Genomic DNA, 20290 nt, shown 5'->3' with positions numbered 1-20290 from the left:
GAAGCTGGAAGTGTAAACTATTTCCAGCCACCTGACAGAAAGCATGTTCTTTTATACAAATGCATGACATACACTTAGCAGACCACATACCTTCTTGTCATCTCTGTACAACCTTTCCAGTAACATTTGAGGCAAATCTGACAACTAAAATTAAATGCTTTCAAGGTCCGGAAAAAGAAGGGCTAGGAGCAACCGGCAAACAAAATATTTTTAAAACACTTTATCAAATATAAATACGTATGATTATTAACTGTGTCATTGTTAAAAAATGTACTGCCTTATCTTACATTCAGATTTAAGTGGAAATAACACAATAGATCTGACTTTATTAATGTGATCTTCATTTCAACTGGGTCAGGTTCTAGATGCTTCCCAATATGAAATAAACATACAATACATGCATACAAAGGCTGCTTTGACCTGACAGTGATTTCACCCTTCCGCATTCTATAAAAATATAACTAAAAAAGTGTTCAGACTTTTAAAGTCTAAAGTTGAACTCCAGACAAACACCTAAACATGCAGTTTACAAATAGGTAAAGATAGGTAAAAGGTCTTCTCTACCAGATGCATAGTTCTGTCAAACCTTCTGTGATTCATAGGCCACTGCCAGCACAACCAGAAGGGAGACTCTACCTATCTTATTGGACAATGAAGGAGCAGTTATCACCTCTTCTCTCCTCCTGTGTGCATGTTTGCTGTCAGCAGGACCATCCCTTTAATGAGGCAACTTGAGTCTGTTGCCTCAGATAGCATCTCTTTGGGTCACATGGGGAAGGGGGGGGGCAGCAGGCAGAGCGGCATGGCCGCTCCGAGGTACAATGTTTGCAGTGTGTCTGCCACCCCCTTTCTGGCCTGAGCGTCCCGGGTTGCTAGGAGCTGGACAGGGAGATGTGTAAGAGTCATAAAGATCTCTCCACTCAGCTCGTAGCAACCTGGGACAGTCTTTGCCCAGATCTTGGCAACCAGTGACATCACTGCGCAGCGTCACTCAACTACCAGCCCCTCTTTCATTTTCAAAGGTTGACTAAACAAACTGAAGAGAGAATCTGATTGGGTACTATGAACAACTGCTCCAGATAAATTCCCCCACTGTATGAAGAATATAATTCAGTGACAGTTTGTGGGGTAAAGCATTGATATGACTACTAAAATGGGTAACAGTACATTACAGTTTACATATTATTATTTACAGTTATTTATTAAAATAAAAAGCTTCCAAATCACCAGAAATCACTCACCCTCTGTTGTGAATGGGGGCCCTCAAGTGTGAATGGGAGCTGACAGTGACTCTGTCACTTTTAAAAAAGGAAGCCATTAGCAGTTATAAAGTCTAGGCACCTAGAGGTGCAGCACACAACTTCTACAGCTGAATGCCATAGTGGTGAGAGAGCTTGCCCGCTCCATCTACCTCACACACATTTCAATTGGCCAATGAGGCAACCCATTATAGGGATGGGCAAATAGGAATGTAGATGGTGGGAGGGAGAAGGCAAGCTCTGATACTACACAGAAATGTCCGAGTTTTGCCCGGTCAGAGTGGCCAGCATTAGGCCATAGCAGATATAAATAAAGCTGCTGCAGGTATGTGCAGACATTTCTAGGTGCCTACACTTTTTACCAGCTGGTAGCGCTCCTTATTGTAATAGTGACAGAGTTAATGAGTAACATTGTAAAACTCTGTACAATATGCACTAATTCTTTCACTTGTAGAATTCTGTGTATAAAGTTGGAAAACATGACCGGTTACAATATTTGAGGAAAAGCTTGTGGTTGATGTGTGCATTACATATTTTAAGACTTCTTACTGAGGTCCACATTACAAAAAAAAGACCATTGTCTCTAACATGGTTATGCTACTTTCCTTTTTGCGTGCTTCCCACTTTGCAATTAAGGCTTGTTAGTATGGCGTCAATGGACATCTATGTAGTCTTACAGTAATGATTAGGAGATAATCTATGTAGTTCCTGCCAATGTGATTCCTGTGACCGCTTGTAAAATGCTTAGAGTGAAAAAATGTTTTGTACAGAACACATATTTAGCACTTCTCTCCCTGCTTCCAAGTCAGATTTGAAAAATAGATGTTTGCTTCAGTTTTATTACAATTAAACACAACAAAACTGTGTGGGCTGTTATGCACAATATGTAAATGTGGTATACCTAAAATAAGTTTTATCATATTATAGATATTTTATTGTAATTCAGAAAATGAAAATTGTATTGCTAGTAGAAGATAGCCTTGTCTGTCCTGTTATATGTTCAGAACCCCCCCCCAAAACCACTCTGGAAATGAAAAATGAACACCTACACCAACCAGACATAAAATGGTTAAATAAGCTCAGCCAGTATAAACGTAATGCATCTGTAAAATGTATATTTACAGAATGGTGTAGTTCTTGCACCCAAGGCAAATGTAATGATCCTAGCATGTTAAGGTCATTCTTTTTTACATCTACTTCTTAGCCAAAAAAATGAGTTATGCTGGCTGGTGACTGTAATATTAAAGGATTAAAATGAAATGACTGGAATTCAGTGCCATTTCCTGTCCTTCAGTAAGGAAGATCTAGGGGCTCACAATCACACCAGGCTTGGGATCTGCTGTGCTGAAGATACATTTCACTATATTTCCAACTTATGTTAGCAATTTAATAAATCACTTGTCCCAAAAAGGTTGGAAATTACTGCCAATTTTGTTCCAGGGCATTAAGTTTAGGAAAAAGCCTTGGACCATAAATGTTATTTATTTGAAGAGTAAAGAAGACCATAACACACAGCAAATGTGATTTAAAGCTCAATAATTTTCACTGACATGAAAGCAGACAATTAATTGCCTATCCGCATATTGCTTTTATTAGAGAACAGTCTGACATCATATCTAAATGAGGTGTAAATATTAGACCTACAACACTGTCAGAAGCAAAGAGTTGTGTTATTTTCTTGTTTGTTAAAAACACCCTAGCAGTCTGAAGTTTCTATCAAAATAATTATCTTAATTGATATTCTGATTAGCTAGCACTGAATTATTTAAAGGTAAACTGTACAATGTTGCGACAGTCTGATTGAAACTGCAATTCCAGCTGTCTGATAAGGGATATTAGTCCTGTGACTAATTCACCTGTGCGTACATTTCAGGCTGAGCTGTTTACAACTATTATGCAGATATGTCTATCTAATAGAGGGAGACTCCCTGAACATCAGGGAGACTTGAGATCCCTGTGCCTTTTACAGCAAGTGCAAAGAAAAAAGAAAACATATGGGAATGAGTCTTCCATAGTTACATAGTTAGTCAGGTTGAAAAAAGACACAAGTCCATCGAGTTCAACCTATGGAGTCTAGATCTTCAACGTCTAGCTAAAAATGACATTACAAAATATATTTTTTTAAAACATTTGAACTGATCCAATGGCTTTACTGTTTTTTAAGTTGTTGACCTGGAACCTGTCTGCAGATTAAGAGTTCTGACGTGTTATGGGTCAGTATCTTAGGCAGTGCTGAAGCCAGAGACAAGCAGCCAACTAGTTTTTTTAGAAGGAAGTCAGAAATAGCAGCTCTTGTACTCTTCTCAGAATGGGCTTGTTTTAATATTGTAATAAAAAGACCCTACAGAATGAATGATTTGTAAGTAAATGACTTTGCTAACACTATATTGCTACACCGTGGCTTTTTAAGTAGCTCATTGTTGTACAGCAGATTAGCTTAGGGTATGTTTACATGGCAGAAGGTAGTGGAAGCAGTAAGTCTTTTACCATAAACTAAAGAGTTTCTTATATTAGGGCTGCTAGGTCCTACACTTACTTACACTGGGCAGCATAGTGGCTTAGTGGTTAACACTTTTGCCTTGAAGCACTGGAGGTTCCTGGTCATTTCACTATCTGCAAGTAGTTTGCATGTTCTCCCTGTGCTTGTGTGGGTTTCCTCCAGGTACTCCAGTTTCCTCCCACACTCGAAAGACATGCTGGAAGGTTAATTGGCTCCTGACTAAATCAGCGCTAGTGTACTGTATGTATGTTTAGGTAGGGACCTAAGACTGTAAGCTTCTTGTGAATGTGCAGTATGTAAAGCACTGCGTTTTGTCAGCGCTATACAAAATATAAATATGAATAATAAATGAATGTATGTATGTTGCAGAAGAGCAGTGTGCTGCATCTTCCATGGCATTGTGGTAAAAGATCTGGTGCTTAGTGTAAGGTAGTTGTCATCACAGTACTGTGAGTTAGCAAATTTATGAAATGTCACCTTATCCTTCCTCTGTGTCATCAGTGGTAGGCACAGGTTCACATCAAGGAACAGATTCAAATAAGTACTGTATTTTGCAAGGTATCCCCTCATTTTGAGGTATTCTACACTGCTTGACACATTTAGGATACGACCCTCAGGTTCAACCAAGTGTCATACAATACTTTATACATGACAGTGTGCTGGAGGAAGCCTTTTGTAATAAAAGCAGGGTAGTACAATAGGACAATTGCATATGCCCTGCTCAGTTTTAGTACCGATTTTAGTTGGAAAGAAGTGCCATGTTACCTTTCTAGGCAAATGTTTTTAATAGGATAGAAAAGGAGACAAACATATGTCATACATGAAATTCCTCTGTGACATATGTGTTATAATGTGTTTCAGAAATTAGAAATATAATTTACAGTAGTGACAAGTTAATGGCAGTATACTTTCCAGTGGTTATCAAGGACAAGCAGTTTTTACTTTCCTTTCAAATTGTTTTTATTAACAAGAATGCAATAAAACAGGTGGTTAAATTGTAAGACGCTATTGACATTACATTACAACTGTATCAACATCTATCATAGTATACATGTTATTCACTGAAGTCATGTAAACTATGGTATTAAAAAGACCAGTTTAGAACAAGAAATAACGAAAAGGAACTCCAGTTCTAGGGTTGTGGAAAAATTCCTGAATCATTAGCACTGCCTTTTAAAACTAGTAGATAGAAACAAGAAAAAGAAGACTTGTGATTGAGGGGATAAAAGAGGAAAAAGAAACATTGAGGGACTGGAAGGGGACTGCTATTCCCAGTAAAGTATTAGAAAGCAAAGGACATAGATGCAATGTGTAAACTATTCACTGTCTTTTGTACCAAGGTGTTCAGTCAGTTTACATTTCAATGGGTGTCAAGGCCAAAAAACACATTTACCACTGGACTGGATTGGACTATTCAATGGTCTGAAAAAAGACTATGATCCTCTAGAATTTCCTGTATTTCTGGATAAATAACTTCTAAAATATTATAGTTAAAAACATCTTTATTTTACAGCATGTTTACAACATATATCACCTTTTTAGATTGCCAGGTTTTTATTAAAGATGGAATTTTAATGATCAAAGTAATTGATGAAAAATATATTCATTCTTATGCTTAATAACTTGTGGAACTTCCTTTATTGGCTATAACCTAAAGCTTACTTGGACCATTTCTATATATAAACTTGTTTTAGGTCATGCGTAATTTTAGGATATTTTGGATGAATGTCCTGTTTTATATCATGGCACGGCAATTTAACAGTGTTCAAGACAGAAGTCTGATTTGGCCATTATAATATGCGCTTTGAAACACTATGCTATTGAGATATATAAATATGTTTTGGATCATGGTCATGTTGTTTCATATTACCGACAGATACTTTGACATTGCCCGCCGCTACTCTTGCTGCCCGTCGCCCGCTGTGTTTTTTTTGGTGAAGAATAGAACAAGATGTAGCGGGGGTGTGGCCTGTAGGGGAACTCCAATTCCCAGCAGGCACCTGACAAGGGAGCTGGCGGGATACCCGCTGTAGGACGTCCTGGCAGCGTGGTCAACTAAGATTAGGGAGTGGCAGCCTGGACACTGAAGGCTCAGAGATCAGGAGCTGTTAGGGAGGACAGTCTGGAGGAAAGCTGCAGCAGGTCCAGGTAGGTACTGATTGTTGTGTATGTGCAGAGTGTCATTGTCTTGCAGTGTCATTTGTTTTCCAACCAAAAATGTATAAAATGCTTTTAAGTGTTATTAAACCCACTGGTGTTGTTGTTTGCACCGGGGCCTTCAGGTTTCTAGTTACGCCTCTGGTAACCTACTATTGTTCATTGTAGACTCTTGAACACAGATGGTAATAAGAGCAAGAGATTTGTGCATGTCCTAAAGCTGGCCATACACCAATAGATTTTCTATGGTCAGATGGAAAAAGTGCAATAGATTCCTCCATCTACAATAAACTGTGTGGATGGAGGAATCTCCCACTGGGCCAAGCTTCAGTATCTTGCTAGTCAGTTAAAATCCCTGAACAATCTGATTGGATGCAGGCATTGTTCAGGTGTATTGAGAGCCAGCGGGGCCAACTAGCAAGATACCGAGGCTTGGCCCAGTGTGAGATCCCTCCATCCACACAGTTTATTGTAGATGGAGGAATTTGTTGCACATTTTACACTTATTTGGTTGCCCAGTTGATTATTCAATGCACCTGGTAAATTGGTACAAGTTTACTATTCAGTGCAGAAAATTGTGCATTTACCTTTATCTGGTCTACTGATGCAAAGGGGGTTATGGGCCGAGAATGCCCATCCCCACTGCTGTCACTGAACTAATACGGAAGTGGTATACTTCTTTATAAGGTGCTATCCTAATAAGGAAGTAAAGTATTTCTTAATTAGGTCAGTGATGTCGCACAGGGGAATCCAACGGAGTGCAGGCTTCCTGTTTGGGATCAGTGGAGTATGCTGGTTCACTCAGCACAGGAAGTAAACTAGTAAGTGAACCACTTTAAAGTCATTTAACTAAGAGCAAACCAGCCTGATTAGTTGCAAGCTCTAAATCTATTTACTTATGCCTATGAAATACAGTACTTTTGTAGTACAGTTATGTATGTGCAATTATTTTTCTATTTGCTGCTAAATTCAAAATAAAAATCTTATCTATATGACTAGCACATACAGTACATGTCATATACATTATATATATATTGCCCACGTTGCTCTCAACCATTAACAGGGGAAAAAAAACAGCCTGTACTGCACTGTCACTTATAAATAATCCAATTCTTTTTTATATATTTTTCAAGGCTGAGAGGAAACAGTAGCCTCTGCATGCAGTACTTAGAAAAATATGTTCCACAACTGTACAGGGTAGAATTCTGTGCTATCAAATGTTTGCATGTGGGCACAGGTTTAGATTTCATTCTAGAAGTTGAATAAATATAAACAAGCTTTATTCAAGTTTAATACTTTTGCAGAAATTTTGTATTTGAGTCAATTACTTCAAGCATCTTTCCTTAGCTATAAAGTATTTAATAAGCATCAGTGTATCTATTATATCTCTTTTTGTTCACCGTGTTCTATATATTGTTAGACCAGCGCCGTTTTAACAGAACCACTGCCGTTGAAAATAAAAGAATGAAAAATGGCAGCATAAAGGTTTCTCAGTTATAGATATTTCAAGCTCTGCAAGTCTCCCAGCAACAAGAATCCAGCTTTAAATAATTAGGAAGGTCTACCAGAGACAGAACAATACCATATCAAAGAGACAGAAAACTGGATGAAAAAGTTATTCAGAATTGAGCAAAAATGGCAACACAGAATAACTGGAAGTGCACTAACTTAAGGGGCATTACTACACATTGCAAAATTACAATTGGTATATACAGTATCATATAATCACTGATAATGTGTTCTGAATTGTATTGTACAGTACATCAGGGTTTCCTTACCTAGATTTATATAATGCTCTTTTAAAACACATGGGCTCCTTTAGGAATATGTTAGAAATAATAAAGTAGATGTAAAACCTAACTGGATGCCATTTAGTTTGCTAAAGCACGGTGTATCACAAACAGCTGTCAGTTATTTTTCAAAAAATAATGTATTATTTTCACTTTTTTAATACATCTTTGTATCCCAGTGCTGCTGATCTACTCCAATCTCTTTCAGCCACTCCCTGTCCACATGCATTCGCTTCAGCATCAGCTGCACATCATTACTCTGGACTACCTTACTGATAGAAAAATTGCTAGACCATGCCTGTGCACTGTGTAAAGCACGTGGCAGGATGACAATGGAAAAGCACAAATGGGAGACAGGTGTCACCCTGTGACAGGAACTGTCTGAACAAAGGCCTTCATAACAGGATCGCCAGGTATTATTAAAAGCTGCAAATTTAAAAAGATTTAAAAAAAGACTTGTGAAATTACATTAACATGTCATAGCTTATATAGATTTAATTTAGGGCCCATTTAAACTAGCCCCCTCACTAAAATGCTCTATTTTACCAGACGGGCTAGTGTGTTCTGACAACTCCCATGGGTGGGAGGTATGATGAGCTGTCTCACTGTCATTTTTTCAAAATGTAATTTGAAGTGTACAATGTGTGCATTTCATTTAGCAGCATGTTGTACTGTGGTGTAGTGACCTGCAGTACAGTCCAGTGTGCTGTGAAAAAATTCAGCATGTCAAATGTTTTAGCAGTGGCGTGTACGTTACATGCTACTGAACCCTGTGCTCTGTAGGTTACGCAATCCTGACCCCTGCACTCTGTACTTTATACACTCCCAACCCTGCACTATATATGCTTGTTGTACATTTCATACTCCTGACCATTGCACTATGTACACTAGGCTATGACAATTTCTTCTTTAAGGTAAGCTGAAAAGCATATGTAATGGAAGAGTTTCATTATTTTTTTAAATTATTCTGCTGAGTGTTGTACATGTATTTTAGACTCTTGCTTATGGCACAGTAATTGAAGTATATTGTGCAGCAAGGGTGGTGACATATGTATGCCATGCATACAGTGAGTGCCCTTTTAAGACCCTCCTACTCTTTTTCGCTATACCTTCTCATCAGACTGTGCCAACTTACTACTTTCCTCAGGGGGAGAAGGTGGGCGTAAGTACCTGCATTTTTTCTCTGAAAAAAAATAAATGTAAAATGTTATATGTTATATTATATATATATATATACAGTATATAAAATCTTGAGGCAAACAGCCTTGAAAGGTCTCTGTAGGTACAACATACACATGGTAAACAGCAAGTGACCTTCTCCTCTACAACCAAGAATCAATTCTGTTGTGGTTTATTGATGAAGCAGCCTTGAGTTGTTTTCTAGGAAAATCTGAAGTTTCTTATTAATGAAGCAATGCCATATCTATTCTCTAACTCTTCCTGGTAGCTCTGCTTTAACTTCTGTTCTAATGACTCACTGAAAAAATGCGTCAATGCTTCAGTATGTGTTTGATCTGGAAAAACGTGAAACTAAAATAGTTTGCATTTATTATAATACTTATTTTAAACAAATGTTACGTTGTCATAATGATGAATTATATAATCACAACGATGGATGGGATATATAGCAATTGTTGTATAATTTGCATATGTTACTGATTAAGAATAGCAGCACTTGACAAGTGATGCAAGTGATCCATATTAAGGGAAGCTGAGGTACCCTAATATGCATTAATGATATAAATTCACAATATTTCATGTCAGACTGCATAATCTACTGTAAACAATAAAGACTTTATTGCCGTCTTCTCTAAATCGACAAGATTAATGTATTGAGCAGCACAGTCTACTTATCTGTCTTGATGGGAATTGAAGTGTACTAGCCAGCAACCTCGGTGATTTCCATCTTCTCTTATTGCCAAAGTGCAGTCAAAATAAAGTTTGTCAGCAGCAAGACTGCTGACCCCATAGCCATAATAACCAGTAAATATAGTGTACAGCTAGAACACTTGATAGACTGGGAAGCTGTCAACTGTCAAATGTTCAACTGTCTGTCACAGAAAGCCAGACAATGATCATTAGATTTATAAAACAAATGAAAATAAAATCTTGCATAAATGATAAAAAAATATACAATTAATAAATAAGAAAATGATGGCATTAGTATAAACCAGACAACTGACACATGTGGGTTCATTTACTAAAGGAGTTTCGAATCTTCACACAGTGGGCTAGATAAACTATTGTTAGTGGGCTAAAATGTTGGCACTCATTTATAAAATCTATGGAAATAAAATCTTGCATAAATGATAAAAATATATGGAAAGGGTTAAAATAAGGAGGTGATGGCATCAGTATAAACCAGACAATGGACACATTTGGGCTCATTTACTGACAGGAGTTGGGAATCTTCACACCTGTTTTTGTGGATACTCAAAAAGACAGTTACATTTAAAGGTGGCCATACACTTTACAACCATTGCAAGACCTTAGTCTTGTTGCTGAGGGGCGGGCTTCCGGAGACCGCAATGCTGAACGGGCAGTGTGCCCGTGCACACACTGGCCCGTTCGGCATTTGTCTCCCGAGCATGCCACAAACCAGCCGAAAATCGCAAGATTTTCGGCTGGTTTTCGAACATGCTCCTTAGACAAAAGACGTGCAACCGTAAAGTAAAAACGGTTGCATGCCTGCCATACACTTTGCGATTATCGTACGATCGCGGGATTTCCCGCAATTATTGTGCGATAATCGCACAGTGTATGGGCACCTTAAAGGTTTTGAAATGAAAGATGCAATTAGTGCAGCAATTGTAAAAATAATCCCAAGTGCAACTTTTTGCACAAAAAGTCTAAATTTCTTACATTTGCATGCACATAATAAAATCTGAATTTGTGGCTAGAAAACAGCTTCAGACCCCCAGAAAATCAATTATTTTCTGAAAGCAGAGGCCCTGTGGAAGAAAAACATGCTAGTTGCAATTTTTTATGTTGCATGGTATTTGTGCAAATGTTTATCAAACAAGTATTCTTAGGATAAAATACACTAAAATGAAATTTAGTGCACAGAAACAGAATATAATACCCATTTTTTTTGTAAACTATAAAAAAAGGGGTCACGCCGGGTAAATAGATACCAAACATGTCAAGCCTTAAAATTGCGTGCGTCCGTGAAACCGCAAAAAACTACAATAACCAAAATTTCCCATAGTCGAAGCTTTAAACACTTTTACTGCTCATCAATTTAGTGTTAACAGTGATTGATGGCCTGAGAATTATTGCTCTCACTCTGATGTTTGTGACAATATGTAACATGTGTGGTGCAATTTTTGCACATAGACGCATCAAACGCGTGTTTGCGTTATATGTGCGTGCACGTGGGGGGCGGTGGACGTAAACATTTTTTTTTTGCATTTGTAATTTTTTTTATGAATCTTTATTTTTACAATTTTGTTTGGTTTTTTTGTTTACACTCAACTTTTATTGCTATCACATAGGGGGATAACAAGCCCCCTATGTAATAGCAAATATAATGTGACAGGTCCTCTTTATGGAGACATCAGGGGTATTTCAGACCCCTAATGTCACCTAGGGACCCCAAAGAAGCTGGTGAAGTAGAGATCTGCTTCACCCGCTTCTTCTTCTGGCTCTAGGAGCTGGCGAATGTGCAGAGTGACACTGAAAATTATGTAATGCACATCACTTCCAGGTCCATTGATCGGAGGAGAGATCAGCAGCTGGAAGCCTGCTGATCTCCCTCTGATCCATCAGAGAAGACCCACCATGCCGGTCCCGGGCTCACACGGGGGACAGTGGAGCCCGGTTAGCCGACGGCAGCACCTGCGGCAGGCGGGCTGAAGACACACAGCGCCACACAGTACAAGCGATCCGGCGCCTGTACAGATGCCAGATCGCTTGTATTTAAACAGCAATTGTCTTCTGTTTAAAGCGCTACCAAGAAAATGGCTGCAGCAGCAGCCATGTTCTTGGTATAACCACTTCCAGCGGATGACGTGTATTTACGTGAACCCATTGGAAGTGGTTAATCTGTTGTAAAGAAATAATAGTTAAGAAAGTTTGCTTGTCAATATCTGACACAATAGAGATGTGCTGTAGCGCGCTAAGAGGATAATGGTGCAAGAAAGTTACACATTGGACTATGTGCAAAATAACCCCCTGAAAATTGCCGCTCCCTCCGCTGCCGCTGTGCAGCAGGCCTGGCGTGCCAAGCCATATAATCAAGGCCCGAAAGCAGAGGCGGCACTCTAATCAGGCAAATTAGGTGGCTGCTTTAACCCATGCTTGGGCCTCGCGGCTGCTTCCTAATGCTACACAATGTTAAAATGCAATTCTAACTCAATAAAAACAATATACTGTCTGGGTGGCTGATAACTTCATAGTTAGGTGGGGAGTTGGAACAAATTCACTGAAATAGGGAGCAGTCACTATTGGCTAACACACAAAACTCTATATGTAATACAGTAACACAAATGGAACTGTAAACTGATAACAAATTAAACCTCTTATCAAAAATTATTTCTAGGTAAACATTGCAATAATATATGTAAATGTAATTACCAAATCTTATAAAAGCTTTAAAGCTGAACTCCAGACACAAAAACATTTCTTTAAATATAGTCCTCAATTGCCACAAATTATTTAAAAAAAAACACTGTGTGCGCATGAAAAGTTTTTACAAACCCAGTTATTATTTGTGAAAATAGCAGCGACATCATCACTGGGCTGTACATAGTCTGTGCAGAGAGCGGAACTGTGGGAGGGACTTAGTAGGTTCCACCCACTACAGTCTGTCTGCAGAAAAGTACAGGAGGAGGTGGATACAAGACCAGAAACTCTGTACAAGAAGAGAGAGCAGCAGTGACTGGTCTTTATTACAGGAAGCACCTAAACAAACGCAAAGTATCACACTGGACTACTGCATAGATCAGGAAGAAGCACACAAAGCAAACAAAGATTCCAGTAAGAATACACATGACTCTTGTATTTAGCCAATAAAAGTGTTCAGCTTCAACATGTTGATGTCATTTTTATCATTGTCCAATATGCAGCTTTCACTAAAATAATACCTGGTTATCCTGGTAACTTATCTAACTTCTTATTATAGGGTGACAACATTCTATGCCTGTTTCCCAATTGTGCTCCTGCATTGTCATCCTATCACACACTCTCCCAGTGGAGACTACAAACAACCATGCTGACTCACATTAAGGGTACGTTCACACCATATGCAGTGGCGGGCCATTGAAGTGAATGGCACGTAGCCACGCCCTCCGGCCACAATGCGATCGCCCGCACGTGATCGCAAAGGCACATTGTGCCTGCGGTCCGGTGCGATCAAAATAGTGCTTGCAGCATTTTGATGCCCTACCAAAAAGTGAGCTGGCCGCTGGCCGCAATGCGATGCAGTGCGTTCTGGCCAAAATCGGAACGGAACGCACTGCATATGGTGCGACAAACAAGCATAGTGCACTATTGTCTGTAAAGGTTCTCATTCATCCAGGTCATGGTTTATGTAAAAAATAAGTCAAGACAACTGGACTTGCTGTATTTTTTACAAGAAAAATACAGCAAGTCCAGTTGCCTTGACTTATTTATTACAGATATAGTGCACTATTGTCACTATCTAGAAACCCTCCCTGAGAAATGATGTGCAGCCATCATTTGAGAGCATATATGTAGATAGGATGTGGCTACATAAGGTTTGCAGGAGATCAGCAGAACGTATATGCAAAAAATTACAAAAAGGCGAAAGCAAGATTTTTTTTTAAATGGCACTTTGTAAAATGCACAGAGGGGAATTTATCAAACCTGGAGCAGGCAAAATCTGGATCAACTGTGTATGGCAACCAATCAACTTCTCTCTCTCATTTTCAAATCTTAACTCAACAAACTGAAGAAAGAAGCTGATTGTCATGCACTGCTGCTCCTAAATCTGTTTGCTCCAGTTTTGATAAATTCCCCTCACAGTACTTTTAGTAAACTAAATTGTACTCACTTAGGCCCCTTTCACACAGACGGACCCGATCGGATGCCCAATGTAAGTCAATGGGCAGCCGTGTGTAAATGGATGTGCGTCCGTTTATACCCGGTTGCCCCCGACTCCGGTCAGGTCTGGAAAAACAAACGGAACAGTGTTCTGTTTCCCTGGACCTGATTGTGCCAGATCAGAGGTAATCTGATGTAAATGGACACATGTCCGTTTACATCCGAATCCCCATAGAACTACATGGGGTCTCGTAATTTCATTTTGTTCCTCTATCGCAAGATGGAAGAAAAGAATGGACGAACACAGATGTCACAGTAGTGATATCTGCTCCATACCGCTGTGATCAGGAGGGGATCTCTCCACCTATACCCTCCTGATTAGCCTGTGTGAAAGGGGCTCAGTGTTTATAGCTACATTAACAACTGAAAATATTTGCTCATTATAAAATAAGCTATACTTTTCCTATAAATGGTGGACTTTTATAGCATGATAACTGATAATCTGACATAGCAACACACAGGGTATTTTTGGTATAACATATTTGCCTATGACAATTAATATCTGATATTTAACATATAGTAAGACTGATAAGATTGTTCAGATACCCACAAGCACTTAAGGTGGCCATACACTGTACAACCATCGCAAGACCTTAGTCTTGCGATGGTTGTAAAGTGATTAAAAAAACGTACGATCTGCCCATCTTGGACAGGCAGATCGTACTCTCGATCATCGCAAGCCCGCCCCCCTGAGGGGCGGGCTTACGATGACTGCAATGAGGGGCGGGCTTAAGATGACTGCAAACGGGCTGTGTGCGCTTGCGCACACCGGCCCGTTCGGCAGTTGTCGAACCAGCAGGCCACTCACTCGCCGAGAATCGTACGATTCCCGGTTGGTTTTCTAGCCTGCTGGTTCGACGGAAGACGTGCGACCGTACAGTAGAAACGGTTGCACGCCTTCCATACACTGCACGATTCTCGTACGATCGTGGGATTTCCCGCGATTCTCGTACAAGAATCGTGCAGTGTATGGGCACCTTAAGATATAAGAACTCATCAGCCCAGAGTACTCGGACTAATGAATGATAATTGTTGATTAGCTGGGAGAGTGCTGTTTAGCAGGGTCTATGCTCTAACTCTTCTGAAAGTGACCCCTGCACTTAGAATAGCACCTGTTATTACTCAGGCACAGTTTCCAGCTTTTGTATTTCTTTTCTCTCTAAATTGTCTAGCTGTTGCTCAACTAGACTAATGTAGCCTTTAAATCTCTTTTTTTTATAGTCTCCATTTTCCTTGAAAAATCCATAATCCCTGGCAGATAACACAGCACAACCAACCAGCGTTAGCAGGATTGTATTATTTTGGATATACTTGCACAGTACTGCTTTATAGGAAAAGCTCTATCCTTTGGCTGTTTTACAGTAGGTTGCTGGTCCACTGTATTATCTTTGGTTTATCCACTTTTCTGTATTCCCTGCTGCTATGCCTCTTTGTCCTATCTCTGAATTGCAGCTATGGGACAGAGTAAAATTACCTTTGACTGCAGCAGTCTGTTATTGTTTTTCACCACAGACAAATATAACCGAGCCCTGACAAGCACACTCAACACAGGAACAAGAGGAATTCATGTATAGCGGAGCACACAGACGGGATGTTTCCACAAAAAAAACATTTACACAACTTAGATTTAGACTGCATTACCTAGACTTAAACATAGACTGCATTACTTAGACTTAAACATAGACTGCATTACTTAGACTGCATTACCTAGAATTAAACATAGACTGCATTACTTAGTCTTAGGGACCCCTGTCTCAGTAAATAGGACATGGTAATTTATATTACCTATCACATAGGGGGCTTGTTAGCGCCATATGTGATAGCATAAAGAGGACCTGTTTTAAGTGTAAAAAAAAGTTTTGCTATGGCATGATGGTATGGCATAATGGATACGTATCTGCTTGTATTTCTCAGCATTGAGGACACCATTGATCCTGACCAAATCTCCAGCTCCATTGCCAGAAATGCATACCCCAGGCTTGCAAGGAACCTCCACCATGCTTCACTGTTGCTGCAGACACTCATTATTGTACCGCTCTCCAGGCCTGTGGCAAACAAATTGTCTCCTGCTACAGCCAAATATTAAAAATTTGTCTGCAGCCTTGTGGCCAAAAAGTCATACCTCCATGTGGAAACAAGGCCAAGAGACTAAACTATGTATGCAAACATTGGAACTTGGGTGCAGACAAAATTTACCTCTGCAAGGGTTAAATACTCATTCAGGTTTAGGGTATTGAATAAGGGAGTTTTTCTTACCTGATCCCCGCTCCACTGGCAGTCAGCACTCAACTCATCTTTCCTATGCTCCGGCTTGTGGACTGTCCCTCAGCATCTTCACCTATAATGCAGGGCTATGGACCCTGCATTAGACTTGATGATGTCTGCAGTCCTTCAACCACCAGAGGGGGAAAGAGGCTGTGGAGGCTGGTCTTGTAGCCTGGATGGAGCCTGTGGAAGTGGCTATTTGGTAAGTAAAATAACTTTTCCTTGTACCTTAGACCTCAACGAACATTTAACCATTGCAGTGTGAGGGCAACCCCCCTGCAAAAAGAGTTCTTTGTTTTTCCCAGAGTTTAGCTTTAAAGTATTTTATGCATGTTATTTACCTGTGAAAGCCTCTCCTGTGTAGACATCCAACTGGACACTGCCACCTTGGATGTGATGTCAGCATTACTGGCAGACTCAGTGATACTCTATAGTTTTCCTCTTCATCCTTTACCTGGCTGGTTATACACTGAGTGGCCAGATTATTATGACCACCCCATCAGTACTTCGTTGGGCCACCTTTTGCCTCCAATACTGCGGTGATTCTTCTTGGCATTGACTCCACGAGATGTTGAAAGGTGATGCAAGGAATCTGACACCATGCCTGATGAATAGTACTGTCCAGTTCTGTGAGATTTGATGGTTGTGGAACCAGCTGCCTGATGGCTCTTTCAACTTCGTCCCACAAATGCTCAATTGGATTGAGATCTGGTGATTGTGGGGGCCACCTAAGCAAGGTAAATTCTCCCTCATGTTCTTGAAACCACTCCTGCACAATACGAGCACCGTAGCATGGCGCATTGTCTTGTTGGAAGAAGCCATCTCCATTGGGATACGCCATCAACATGATAGGATGAACTTGATCAGCAATGATACTTTGGTATGTTGTGCTATTCAGACGTTGTTCCACACGAATTAGGGGGCCCAAATCATGCCAGGAAAACATGGCCCAAACCATAACACTGCCCCCACCATGTGGGCACTTCATGCTGTTCCCACCAAATTCTCACTCTGCCGTCTGCATGATGCAACTGGAAACGTGATTCATCGGACCACATTACTTTTTTCAATGCTCGACTGTTCGATCCTTGTGTTCCTGTGCGAATTGGAGACGTTTTATCTTATTAACTGCAGACAGCAAAGGTGTTCGAACAGGCCTTCGGCTTCCATATCCCATATGATGCAGTGTACGGCGAACAGTGCGTTCAGAGATCATTTGAGAGTATCCCTGATTAAGATCTGCAGTAATTTGGTGCACTGTTGCCCTTCTGTTGTCTTGTACCAGTCTTGCCACTCTCCGTTCTGCCCTAACAATGACTAGCCGCTGACGGCCACAATTCGCACGTTCAGACCCAGATTTTCGGCTGACAGTCCAGTCTTTAAACACTTTAACAACAGCTGCTTTTAAACATTTAACGAATTCTGCTGTTTTGCTGATACTCGCTCCATGGCTCTGAGCGCCAACAATCATCCCACATTCAAAGGCTGTTAAATCTCGTTGTTTACCCATATCTTCAGAAAAAAATAATTTCTACTGTCGTGGTAAACAACCTGCTTCCCTATTTATAATGGTCTGACCCTCTAGCAACTTCAGCGCGAAATTATAGCTAATTTGCCTACAAACATCAGGTGGTCATAATAATCTGGCCACTCAGTGTATAGGGGGGTATATTGAGGGGTGGGTCATTATAGTCAGTAATTAGACACTCCTATGTCTATGCTGTGCAAGGAGTGAGGGAGCTGTGCTAGGTAATTGACTATTGCCGGAGAAATCAAAGTTTCTAGCAAGTTTAAAGGCACATTGCAAGTGAATAAAAATGTTTTTTTAAGGAAAGGGAAACACTGCAAGTGAGCTTTTCAAATTCTGTGATTTTACCTGAAATGTTGGTGGCAGGGTCCCTTTAACACAGACCTAGACAACATACCTATGGCATCCCCTGTACAAATTCTACTCTCAGTCCTTGTAATCTTTGGTACTTGGTGTTTTCTGCCAGGAGTCACCACAATGGCAATGTAAACAGCCTTGGTTTGAGACTTGATGGGTTGGGGGAGCCCACACCTGCAATTGGTGGCTCATAGGGTTCATATTAAAAAACCTGACACATTTAAACCGATAACATAGCTTTAAAGGAGAAATACAGGAAAAAAAGTGTGAGTGAGGCTATCCCTCAACTGCAAGGGTTAAGTTAAGTGCTCATTTTCATCTAAGTACAAGGTTATACTCACCTGAACCTCGCAGACAGCTGGCTGTTAGAGTGCTCCCCCCCAGCCTGTCTCCTCCTCCTCTCCAGTGATAGTATGTCCCTTAGCTTCCTTACGTCCTACACAGTGTATTGGAAGTGATGACTCACGGGACAGAGAAGCTGGAAGGAGTGGTCTAAGAGAGGATTGGGTGAGGATAACTTTTATTTTTGCACCTAGACAAAAACGAGCACTTCTTTGACTCACTTCAAGGGTTAATTCCGGACTTTTTCCAGTAGGTAGCTTCTGAAAAATACCTATTATAATCATTCTTTTTGGGATCTCCATGCCACCAATGGCAAAATAAACAAAATAAATAGCAGCTCTATAGCTAGGCCCCCTCCTCAGCATCTTGTAGTTGTCAGTTGACATGTTGGCCACAGATATAGAATGATTCACACCTACTCCCACTGATCATACAGCATAGAAGCACAGACAACAAAGCACAGACAACAAATAAGTCTGGCTATTTAGCAGATTGGGTCAGTTGTACAGTAATAGAGAAATGGCAATACCTGGTACCTTTTTAGCATCAAATTGTTGTTTTTAGAGGAGGGACAAACTTTTTTTGATGAGGGTTGCCTCCAGTCTGAAACAATGACTTGATGCTGATAAATATATTGGCCAATATTAACACATTTTCTCACTGGGAAGAAACCAGTCTGCATGCTTGTTGAGCTATGTTGGTGATGTGAAATAGATATAAAAAAATAATAAAAAGTAGGGATGCACAGATACTTTTTGAGTACCAGTGCCGATACTTGGCATTTTCATGAGAACTACCAGGGTTGCAGTGGTTGCAGCTGGGACCTGGCTCTGGCACTCCACCACTGTCCTGAAATCATTAGTCTGTATTGTTTTAGAAATACTGTCACATGACAATAAACAAAAATGTATCAGTACTCATACTTGTAAGTACTCGGCAAGTACCAGTACTCGTACTCGCAAAACTGGTATCTGTGCATCCCTTTATTTATATTTATAAAAACAAAATCGTACATTAAAACAGAGATGTACAAATCCCAGGAGCTCCGTGTGCTACTTACAAATGACAGCTGCCTCCTAATTTTTTAATTTTTCTCTAGTGTAGTCTTGGAGCTCAAAAGTATTTGTACATGTACTCGTACTTGTACCGAGTACTGTACTTGGTATCTGTGCAACCCTAATAAAAAGCAGTCAGATCTTGAAGATTGACCAGAATTCATTTCTAACTGAATTTGGCCCACATGGATTGTTTTTCGAACCTCTATTAATAACATTCGCATGCATAGGTTATGTAATACATAACTGGATTCATGTCATAGAGTTAAAATATTTATGCATTCATGTCTGGTGTTATGCACACTACAGGACCACCATAGAGAAATTACTGAACTATGATGATCAGCAATTGATACATGGGAAACTCCTCAAAGTGGCAGATTACACCAGGTTTGCTGAATGAGTAAAGCTAGTTTATTTTTTAAGAGTTTAGCATTACTCAGTTTGACATTTAATGATTTCTCATACTCACATCCTTTATCTTTCTGATTATGCTATCCCATCGATGCAGGCAGTCCCCCATGCCAGCAGCCACGTCCGTAATATCCTTGTCCCTGCCAACTGCATTCTCCTTACTGGTCCAAGATATACTTTTCCAGAGCAGAGCAAGACACTGATAGAAAAGGCACAATGCTAAAATCACAGCCACAAAAATCGGTCTATGACAATATCTGCGTCTCCAACCCATGTCCTTCTGTTATCCACTTTTATCAGATCATCTTCTAATAAACATGATGTTGTGCCCGTGTTAGAGAACTCATGATCATCATACGGTCCTGACTGTGAGCACACTTGGTGCATTACAGTGGAACTTCACTGTAAAAAACAGATGCTCAGCTCTCAGTTGCAGCAGGGATCAGCTAATAGGTTCAGAAATAAAATAAACTAATCCAGTGGTCCACATGAGCCCAAGATCACTTAATCCACGTCCGTGCAACAGGTACGTAATCCTTCATGCAAAACTGTAACACTTT

At 40.1% G+C, this 20290-nt stretch overlaps 1 protein-coding gene across 1 annotated transcript in view; it reads right to left on the bottom strand.

Annotated features, from left to right (window-relative positions):
• The window catches only part of LOC108784303 (cadherin-like and PC-esterase domain-containing protein 1), a 107392-nt gene extending 87324 nt beyond the window's left edge, over window positions 1–20068 (bottom strand). Inside the window, exon 1 of the mRNA XM_018553065.1 lies at window positions 19789–20068. Within this exon, the coding sequence (XP_018408567.1) occupies window positions 19789–20004 (216 nt within the window). The 5' untranslated portion in view covers window positions 20005–20068. The remainder of the gene's footprint in view (window positions 1–19788) is intronic.
• Between the last annotated feature and the right edge of the window lie 222 nt (window positions 20069–20290).

The sequence above is a fragment of the Nanorana parkeri genome, unplaced genomic scaffold (assembly GCF_000935625.1).
Source record: "Nanorana parkeri isolate BGI_ZX_2015 unplaced genomic scaffold, ASM93562v1 scaffold108, whole genome shotgun sequence".
In the NCBI taxonomy this organism is placed as follows: domain Eukaryota; kingdom Metazoa; phylum Chordata; class Amphibia; order Anura; family Dicroglossidae; genus Nanorana; species Nanorana parkeri.
Note: the sequence above shows the minus strand (reverse complement) of the source record. Positions and strands in the feature narration are given on the sequence as shown.